Source organism: Arachis ipaensis, chromosome B9 (genome assembly GCF_059453495.1).
Source record: "Arachis ipaensis isolate K30076 ecotype BB chromosome B9, ASM5945349v1, whole genome shotgun sequence".
NCBI classification, from domain to species: Eukaryota; Viridiplantae; Streptophyta; class Magnoliopsida; order Fabales; family Fabaceae; genus Arachis; species Arachis ipaensis.
Window position 1 is genome coordinate 149,342,594 of NC_142444.1, and position 10,953 is coordinate 149,353,546.

The 10,953-nt window shown below is 33.1% G+C and overlaps 1 protein-coding gene across 1 annotated transcript; it reads left to right on the forward strand.

Moving 5' to 3' along the window:
- The first annotated feature begins 9,188 nt into the window (after positions 1-9,188).
- Positions 9,189-10,095, forward strand: LOC148546759 (uncharacterized). Its single transcript, XM_088498079.1, has 2 exons — positions 9,189-9,545; positions 9,628-10,095. The coding sequence occupies exons 1-2, from the start codon at positions 9,240-9,242 to the stop codon at positions 10,093-10,095; spliced, it is 774 nt and encodes a 257-aa protein (XP_088354205.1). The 5' UTR covers positions 9,189-9,239.
- Positions 10,096-10,953: the final 858 nt, after the last annotated feature.

Below are 10,953 nucleotides of genomic sequence, written 5' to 3' on the forward strand. Positions count from 1 at the left end.
GACTCAAGCGAGAATCTCGAGGCCGATGATATATGGAAGGGATTATATTCTCGGCCCCACGGTGGGCGCCAATTGTTCTTGTATGGATACCTGGAGGGAGAGCTCGGTCTCTGGGAATCGACACCGAGTTGTTACTTTCGGTGTGACCTTTGAGCTTTGTGGTAATCCGAGCTTTACTCCAAGAGGATGTCCAATCGCATAGGGTTTTGAGCAAGAAACAGGGGGGGAGTGTACCTGCAAAAGGCACTCCGAAGCTTAAGTCAGTATTGAGAATTCAATGTGTCCTTTTAGGATGGAAGATCATACCTTTTATGGGTGGAAATGTGCAAGTCGGTTATGCTTCTGCTTTATTGCCTGTATTAAAGAGCAATAATAAGGGTGAAATGTTAGGTTGGACGTTTCACTTTTGGGGAGCAGTCCGTTAAGCTGAGTTGTAACGTAAGTTGCCGATTAATGGTGTTTATTGTCGATTAATGACTGTAATGCCGAACTATAACGCCAGCTTTTTGAATAATAACGTGAATAATTCCGAGTTATGAATGACAATGCCGATTTATGATGTTGGATTTGTAACGGCCGGATCACGAGGTATAACGTTGGACCATTTTTATAGGTACGGATCACCTCTTTTTGCTTATTAGAAAACAGACCATCAAAAATAAATTTTCATCCTTTGAAAAAGAAGTATGTGATAGACTGCATTCATCATTATTTTTAGTCCTATAGTTGTTGATGGACTTTTTATTGTCTCAACGGACTTTGTTGCATATGAGATGGGGTACTCATGCTTTTGGTAGCAGGTATCAATAAAATATCCTGACTTACCATAGAATGAACACAATCGAAATGAGTTTCTTTTATTTTCTCGCTTTCTACCACTACGTTCTTTGCCTCTGCCACAGCTATTGAGAAATGGTGCATTGGTAGTCTTAGAATTATCCCCAACATTCTTGTGATAGGAGCCAAAATTGTTAGTATTTATAACATTAATCGAAACCTTAAGATTAGAATTAGAAGCATGCATCATCATTTCCTTTCTTGTTGCAGAAGTAAAAAAAAGTTGTGTTCAAATCTGGAAGTAGTTTGAGTAGCATGATCTGGGATCTAACACTAGCATATATATTGATCAGTCAAGCTACGAAGAATTCTAATCGTATAAGATTAATGTCTATACTATCTCATAGTTTCTAAACCACAACTATAGTTATTGATGCAAGAGTATGTAGGAATTGGTCTAAATTCATCAAGTTCTTCTCATATATTTTTTAGTTTTATACAATAGAAAGTAATAGAAATCTCACCTTGCTTGGTTGAGAACATATCCTCCTTCAATTCTGCAATCCTGAATAAATCGCTTTCATAAAAACAATGTTTTAGATCCATCCATAAATCAAAAGCATTATCACACCATAGCACACTTTAAAGAATATCTGTGCTTAAGGATCCATGCAGCCAAGACAATACAAAGGTGTTACAACGGTCCCAAGCTTCAAAAGTTAGGTCATTCTTCTCTGGTTTAGGAAGAGTACCATCAACGAACTTTGACCTTTTCTTGGATTTTAGAGAATTCACACTGACCTTGACCAAGAATGATAATTCAATGTGGTCAATGGTGAGGCAGTGAGAACCATTCTTAGAGTCTCACTAGATGAATATAATAGTAGATGGTCTAGTCTTGTATTAATGGATCAATTCTTGCTATCTGAGATTGGAATGCAGAAAATTGAGCTATCATTCATGCAAAATTTTAGAAATCAGTCACTGAAAATTTTCGTTTGTGGGTTGTTTGGATTCACCACTCCCTCTTGATTATTTGACGCTATTAATAGTCAAATTAACAGAACTAGCCTTCATGTATTTTCAAAAAACAGATCCTATCATAAGGTGAACAAGTCACTCTTTTTGCAAGCCTCCATATTCATTGCACTATGTTAAATCTCTGTTCAACTTGTAGAGAATGGTGATGAAAACAATGGAACTTACTCCATGAAAGGGAAAGAAATTCAAAAAATAAAAGCTTGTTTTAAGAGTGATGAAATCTCACTCATTCTATTGTTGATGCCAGCTTTATATACACACGTTTATTTTGCTACCTACAGAAGGAGTAATAGAAAAAATATGCTAACAAACTATCCAAACAAACTTGTCACATTACCTCACAATCTTGCACCAGATGAGTAAATCAACAAAATAGTTTTTGAGATTGGCATTGTGTACTAAAATCGTTTTAGAATTTTTAATTGCTCCAATTATGTCTTTGAAATTGGTTAAAATGCACCACATTAGTCCCTGACCCGTTTTCCATTAACAACGAAGCGCTGATGTGATGATGACGTGAAGAGACATATGTCACATCATGATTTGGCCACGTGTAATAGTATGATGATGGGTCAGTCAATGACACGTAGCATGCTAACATAGACGGTTATGCCACATCTCACAATATTATTTGACCACATGTCAGTTTGTGTCACGTGTCACAATATTATTTGTCCATATGTCATTTGCTATGTTATCATTACAGATGCATCAAATTGGTCTCTTACTTTGCACTAAGTGATTGATTTTAGTCCCTAAAATTAAATGTCATACACCAAATTAGTTTTTCGCCAATTTTGTCTCTTTTTTTGTTTTTGTAAATTCAAAATTTTCAATATCTTTAGATACATTAATTTGAATTATATTTGTTCACATTTTTTTAAATACAAGTGGATTTATAAAATCTTTTAAGATTTTAGTTTTAATTATATACATGTTTTTCAACAAAAATTTAATATAGATAAATTTTTGTAATATATAAGTATGCTATTTTAATAAAAGAATTATTTAATTGATTAAACTCACATTTTTTATTTTTGTCTAAAATCACACATATTTTTAACAAGAAATTAAGAAAATACACAATTTTTTATTTTTTCGATTCTTATAAAATACATGTTTTTTAGACTAAAATAAAAAAAATATTTTTTAATTGAACTCCACTAAGAAGACAATGAGAAATCTTGACAATATGTATAATGGGTTTTGAATTTGGTCCAATACAAGAAAAAAAAACCCAAACAGTTATTTCAAAAAATTAACCATCCCAACCCCAATTTATCAAAGGAATTTACTCAAACATCCGCTTCTCCCCCAAGCCGTCTACTACTCCACCCTCATCAATCATCTCACCTCTCCGGCCTTAGAAGTTCCCTCACCGGCCATCAAACAACCATCCACATAGTTATTAAAATAGGAAAAGTCTAGGGGGCCAGCAACTTTGTTAAATTCTGGCCAGCATGTAACCAGCAAAGAAAAGTGAGCCATTGGATGAAATCTCACATCAATCTCACACCATTAAAACCATCATTGATGGCTATTTGATGGCTACAAATCACAAAAGTTGCTGGCCCCCTAGCATTCCTCATTAAAATAATCATCCGGCTACCTAGTAAAATAACCATCCAACATTTGTTAATTGTATATACTTAAACTGAATTGAACAAAATAACCATCCAATTAAGAATTAAAATAACCATCTACGTACCTAGTGAATTGAACATCCAACACATTTATGGGTAGAAAGAGTCGACGTTGACACATGGAAGCAGGGGAGGAGATTCAACGATGGAGGAACAAGAGGTGCAAGTCATTCCTTTGATGTGCATCCTTATACCTGAACATTTCTTTCATTGAATTCGTCTCTGTCTAAGGTAGCTTCAAAACCAGCATCTTCAATGGCCTCTTAAATGGTCTCCTCGTTAACAAAAGTGGGGTAGAAGAGGACCTAAGCACAGTTGTTAAGAACATATACGTTGCAAAAGGTGGCCGAAACTCAAGCCTCCATCGTTGCATACGCAGGTTAACGCCAGAAAGTTGTTAGCCATGGCAGCATGCGAACAATAACTAACGTAACAACAACAACATTGGATAGAGATGGAAGAGGAGGAGGAGTCGAATCGGTGGGAGTAAGGGCGGCGTCGAGGCACAACAACAATAACGGCGCGACGGGGAGGACAAGCGGAACGCGAAGAGGTTGGGCGATTGACACAAACTGCACGACGGTGCTACTCGGGTGTTTGCAGTGCGCACGGCGACGTCAAGCGGAGCTATGGACGACGGCGGCTACTGTCGGTGGCGGCGTGGCACCGTTGAGACAGGAGAGTCTGGGCGAGAAGGAAGTCACCTTGCACGGGGAGAGGGAGACCGTTTTACTTGCAAATCCTTATTTAATTTGAATTTCAAATTGAAAATTATTAAAAATTAATTAATTTAATTATTATTTAATTTTAATTTTAATTTTACTCCTATTATACAAATTGTACAATAAACTCTTTGTCTCTCCATACTTTTTTTTAATTAATCATATAATTATTTTATTAAATAATATAATTATATATTACAAAATTGATCGATATTAAATTATTATGGAAAAAAATTTGTATGATTAAAACTAAATCTTGAAATTTATAAAAATACTTATATTTAAACAATTTGTGAAAAATAGAATTAACATCAGCATGCCATGTGTCACTGGTCGATCCGTCATCATACTGTTATATGTGGCCAAACCATGAAATGACACGTATCACTAAGACTGCGTTTGTTTTTGTGGACAGGACACAGAAACATGGACAATAAACATCTAAAAAGTATTTGGACAAAGAGACATTAATAGTATTTTTCATTTTTGTGTCTACTTTTAAATAAAGAACATTGATGAACATGGAATTTGGGAGGGTGGACACGAATTTTTTATGAAACTTTTTTCTTTTTATCTACATATAATTACCCGTTTTTTTTTTAAATCCTAATTTAAACTTCTTCTCTATATTGTCGTTCTCAAAGAGGTTCTCAAAGAGGTACTCAGAGAATACAGAAAGGTACTCTCTTTTTTCTGCTTTTTCTCTATTTTTATATTTTTTTTCATAGTGTTCTTCTTCTTCCTTCAACTGGGGTAAAAAGACCAAATTCAACATCTATTGAATCTTTCAATTTACACAATAAAAATTCAAAAACAAAAAAAAATAAAAAATTTTAAAAAAATACAAAAATGAATTGTACAAAAAAAATTTTGAACGTTGAGTTGGGCAAAAAAAATTGAATTGGCAGAAGTAGAGTTTAGCAAATATATATAGCAGGTATCATTATTCCTCCACCGTGCTTTGGGAAAGGATTAGGTAGTAAAGAAGGAATAAGAGACAGAGAGAAGGAAAGGAGGGTATGAGTGATATCTAAAATAAAAATATTTTAGTTATTTTGTATAATATTTTAACTTTGTTTATGTGTATCTAAACATAATATTAAATATTATAATAGTGTGTCACCAAAAAAATTAAATATTATATTAGTGTCTTATATATTATATCTAAACACAATATATAAAGAATAATTTTTAGTGTCTTTATTTTATGATATGTTCTCTCATGTCCACAAAATCAAACACAGCAAAAATTTACGTCAGCGTATCGTTAACAAAAAAGAGATCAGAAACTAACATAATATTATTTTGTCAATCTCAAAAATATAATTACTACAATTTAAATTTTAAAAATAATTTTAATACAGAACGTTAATTTCAAAAACCGTTTTAAAGATTTACTCTATCAAATTCTCCAAAATATCTATACAATATCTTTCCCCCTTTTTCACCAACTTGTTACTCTATATGTCCATTGTATCATCAATACTATTTAAAAAAGAAAAAGACATATATCTAAACATGAATATACAAATGTTAATTTTTTCCATTTGTATCTCATCAAAAGTCTAAACATACCATTATCAAATTTATATGAAAGTATCGTTTACCAACTTGCAATAGTTTTTTTATTTATTTATTGTGTTATATATATAAATAAATTATAGTCTCTCACCTTATAATGTCACTAATTTATAATTAATTTTGTACAATTTTAAAATTTTTTATTAGTTTTTTATGTTATTCTAAATTTTTTATAATTAAATTCTTAAAAAATATTATAATTAACAAAATATTTTTTTAAATTGACAATATTCACACTTAAGAATTAAATATAATCTTTTAATACGGTAATTATTTAATTACAAAATTTAAAACAGAAGTCCAATTCAAAACTTTTAAATTATAAAAATTTAATTATAAATTTAGTAAAAATATAAAGATTGATAAAATAATTTAACTTTATATAAAATATATTTAAAAAAAAATATGTTTACAGAAAAAATAAACTATCAAATTAACTATATATATTATGTATTTTTGTGCATATATTTAAGTTGTTTTACATATTTTAATATATAATTTATATTGTAATATATATTTTATGTAAATAATTAATTTGGTAATTATTTTTGTATATATTTAAGACGATTGTTGTTTTTTTATATACATTTGGCCTCTTAATATATAACGCTATATATTAAAGTTTAAAATTCAGAGCAAAAAACTTGCCAATAAAAGTAAAAGTGGCAGCAACAATTTGACTATATGTTAACGGTTAGAAAAATAATAATGAAAATAGAACTAACATTCATTTTAAATATGTAAGAAAAATTTGAATCCAATTATATATTATACAAACTTTTAAAAATTTAAAAGTTTAAGAATAAAATATAGGACAAATCACCTAAATAAACAAACTAAATAAGATTTAATTTTATATGAATGTCCTAAAATAGAAAACGTTATATGCATGTCTTGATTGACATTTATATATAAATTGAATTTACTAAATTTGATTTAGCCATTCTAGTATTAAATGGAATCAATAAGATTTGAATTACTAGATTTATATGTAAATCGAATTTAATAGCTTTAATTTACTATGATTTGAAATTCGAATTGAGCTACCCATAGTAAATTGAAACTAGGTACTTCGATTTAGGCCTATGGTTTATACCTCTAGTAATTTAAATTGATTGAATTCGATTTAATCCCTTAGTAAATCGAATTGATTGAATTCAATTTAGTAGTAACGTTTACTAGTGGTAAATCGAATCCATTAGATTTGATTTAGTATATATATACCTATATATAGAATTCAAATTCACTTGTTTCGAATTGCATTTTACCAAATCCCCATCTCCCAAAACGCACTATCCAAAGAAAAGTGAGAAAAGAAAACCACAATATTCAAACTGCGAAAATAGAAGACGATCCGAATCGTATCTATCAATTGGACAGAGTTGCCCATATTACTTGTTCTATCCATGAAGAGATTAGTAAATTAAATTTATTTTTTTAAAAAAAATAAAAATTATTTGTGATATTAAGTCGCTTAGAATTTTATTATATGCGTTATTAGAATTTTTAAACTATAAATGGTAGTTAGAGTAGTGATTTAGTAGTTTGTTAGAATTTTGAAACTACAAATGCAAGTTGAAGGAGTGATAAATAATTGTTAGTTAGAATAGTGATTAGAGGTTATGCAAGTTGGAGGAGTGATAAATAACTGTTAGTTAGTGTTCTTGCCTGGTTCAGCCGAGCTATATCCTGCCTTAGCCGAGCTATAACTTGTTTCCCAGCGAGAGTTGGCCGACCTATTATCCGAATCAGGATATGCCTTGGTCACCAAATGAAACAGGAGGGGGAGCACCTGCAAAAAGCACTCCGACGATCAAGTCAGTTGATGAGAATTATGAGAAGAGTTATTATCTTAGAAAGATGACCTACCTTTTGAATTCTGATAGTTCTCTTTTATAATTAGGGAACGAGGATAACCGTTTTCCGACATTTAAGAGGATTTAATACCCTTTCCGACGTTATTGAACAAATCATTTATAATCATAATTCGACGAAGTTAATATATCGGTTACAAGAAAATTAGCCGAGCTATAACTTTCCAGTGATGTATAACGGTTATAACACAGCCCCCAAGCTTAGCCTGGTTTAAAATGAGGCAGGTTGAGCTTTATGAATCTGAATTATAGCTCGGCGTGAGGGAGCCCCCAGATCAACGTGTCTCATTGGCTATTAAAGGAAGTTAAACTTTTTATTATTTTTATTTATTTATTTATTTTTATTATATATATATATATATTTTTTTTTAAGAAATTGGAAAAGTCGTGATAAGTGCCATTTAATGTTAACTGTAATCAAAAAATGGTGCAATTTCCTAAGCAGGCTTGTATCCGTTGGAATGGGGTTTTAATGAAGGGTTGGGATTTATTGTGGAACTGAATGGTTTATTGAATGGATGGCTTGGAATTAATTCAAGTTACACTTACTGAAACAAAGCGTTGTGGTTTTAACTATTGCTGGTTCCAGAGACACGAAGAGAATGACTCAAAGAGGTTAGTAAAAATACTCTTTAACCTTTTAGTTACTTTCTGATTTTTCAAAAAGGAAAAATGGTTGAGAAGAAAGTGAAGGTTTTGCCTAAGGTTGATGATGATGAATCTTACGAATGGGTAGACAATGATGTTAAGATAAGAGCTTCTCTTTTTGTTAACAAGGGGAGTGTTAGTGAGGTGAATTTATCCAGGATTATTAGGCCTGGTTTTCGAATTGAGTTGCTGCCATGCAATCGCATGGATCGTGTGTTTCATAGGAAGAAAGATTTTGAAAACTTCTTTATGTATAGCTGTGTTCTTGAGGAACTTTTCATTAAACTGCCTTTCACAAAGTTTGAGTGTGATGTATTAAAACAGATGAACTGTGCACCCTCCTAAATTCATCCGAATGGGTGGGCATTTTTAAAATGTTTTCAAGTTTTGATGCAGTTTCTTGAAATTGAACCAGAAATTGAACTTTTCTTTAGCCTTTTTCAAGCCAAAGGGGTCTGGAAGGGGCTCTGGGTTAATCTGAACAGCACCCCTGGATTTTCTGTTTTCAAGTTATACAAATCCTCTTTCAAAGATTTTAAGGAAATGTTTCTTAAAGTAAAAACGGTTGACGAAGAATTTCCATTTTATTTGGATGAACACTTAGGTGAGAAATTTCCGATTTATTGGTGCTGTCAACCCCAGCACATATTAGGCCCTGAGCTTATAACTCCTAGGAATGAATGTATATTAGCTTTCCTTATGGAAATGGTCAGCAAGGGTGGTTTAATATCTGTTTCACATTTGCTTCCCTGGGATGAAAATAGAGCTTCAGTCAAGAATTATCTTGGTGAGGGATCGTAATTTATCTCAATAGATTTTGATGATGTACTTATTTATTGTACTAACTGTACTTTGTTTTTGCAGCTGGGAAGTATCCCGGGGTTTCAGCATCAAGTCTGAGGGCCCGTTTCAAAGTAAAAAATTTCGAAGGGTCTTCATCAAATCTGGAAAAAATGGAAGGTGAGGCTGAGGTTAACCAACCGCCACCGAAAAAGAAAGGCATTGTTTTCAAAAAGAGGAAGTCTGAGGTAGTTATCGTGGATGCAGAAGAAAAGGATAAGGCAATTCAACTTGATGAATTATCGAGTTTCACTGTGAAGCAAGAAAGACTTCATGTTTTTGAAGACGGGAGGGACGGCTCGTCTGTATGGGATAGAAATTTTCCTTTTAATGTTGTGGCAGACGAAGTTGTTCAGGCTGCTTCTGATGTGTCTCGTATTGATGAGGTTGGGGATGTGGGTATTGATCAATTCATGCAGGTGAGGCTTGCTTGCTGCACATTTTACTTAGGAATATGTAGTAGCTATGATATTTATTATGTGAGTTGTGTTTGTGCACCAGGTATTAGGGTTTCAGCTGGTCAGCATAGGCCGGAGTCAGGAGAAAAAGCATAGAAAAATGCTACGGACTGCTGTAGAGAGTGATGTGCTTAAAGGGCAGTTGGAATCAAAAGAGTCTGTCCTAAGTAAGCTTAAAAAAGAACTTGACGTAGTTAAGGAAGAATTAAGGTTGGAGAAAGAAAATCATGAAAGAGATGTTGAAACTCTGAGAAAAAAGGAGAACGATTTATCTATTATGAGTGAACAGATGATTGAGGTTACTTTAAAAATGAAGAAGATGGAAGCTAGCCGAGAGGCAGAGATCTTGGACGCTTTTGCCGAGGGTTTCGAGCGTGCTGTTACCCAAGCAAAATTCATGGTGCCAGATGGGAATTTTACTGCCATGGATCCGAGTAAGGTAGTTCGGGAGGGCCATTTGGTGGATGATGAGGAGGTCGCCGAGGAAGGCGATGATAACTTAGCTGATTGAAAAAGATGTTTTTATTTCAAGTATTTTAATTGTGTTTTGTTTTTGGAAGGCTTCTTCTGACACATGATATGTGAAAGCCTTGTAAGAACTGATGTTTTAGACTGTTTTGAGTATGGAATTTTTGCTGACTGCATTTATCTGTTAAATTAGGCCTTGTCTGTTCCTAATTTGTTGTTCATACCTCTGATAAAAGAGGATTTGATTATGAGGCTGTATTGCTTAAACGATGTTTAACATAGTTTTTGCGCATTCGTCATCTAATGCGACTTTTAGTTTGAAGAAATAGATCTTTTTTGCTGAAGTAACAACGTTGTTATAATAGAGTAAGAAATGAGCGTATTCTTGTATGGCAAAGGCGTTATTGTATAAGAATTTGGTAAAAATAGAAAAGAAACATTTATTGAATGCAGTACCTGTACAAATTCAAATCAGGTAAGCTAGCCTCATTAAAACCTCCTCGAGCAAAACCTCTCTTTGGGAAAAATCTCGGGGTAGGAAAAAGAGTACTAGGGTGCTGCTGTGTTTAACTGTAATATTGTTTTAAGGAACTGATATTCCAAGTATTGGGTAGTTTTGTCCCGTCCAATCTCTCCAGTTGATAAGCTCCTCTGCCAAGGACTTCATGTACTCTGTAAGGTCCGTCCCATGCTGCTGAGAGCTTTCCATGGGAGGAAGGTCTTCGGGCTTCTTCAGTCTTTCTTAGTACCAGGTCGCCTATATTAAAAGATCTTGGTTGTACTCTTCGGTCATGCCGCCGACCTATCCGTTGTTGTAGTGCTTGATGTCGTACAGCCGCCATGCTTCGCACTTCTTCAATTAAATCAAGCTCGGATTGCCGAGCTTGTTCATGTTCTACGG

Bases quoted from the DNA above. Each gene is read 5' to 3' on its own strand.
- LOC148546759 (XM_088498079.1), top strand. From the start codon at position 9,240: ATGGAAGGTGAGGCTGAGGTTAACCAACCGCCACCGAAAAAGAAAGGC. The intron at 9,546-9,627 runs GTGAGGCTTGCT...TTTGTGCACCAG, and splicing joins GTATTGATCAATTCATGCAG to GTATTAGGGTTTCAGCTGGT.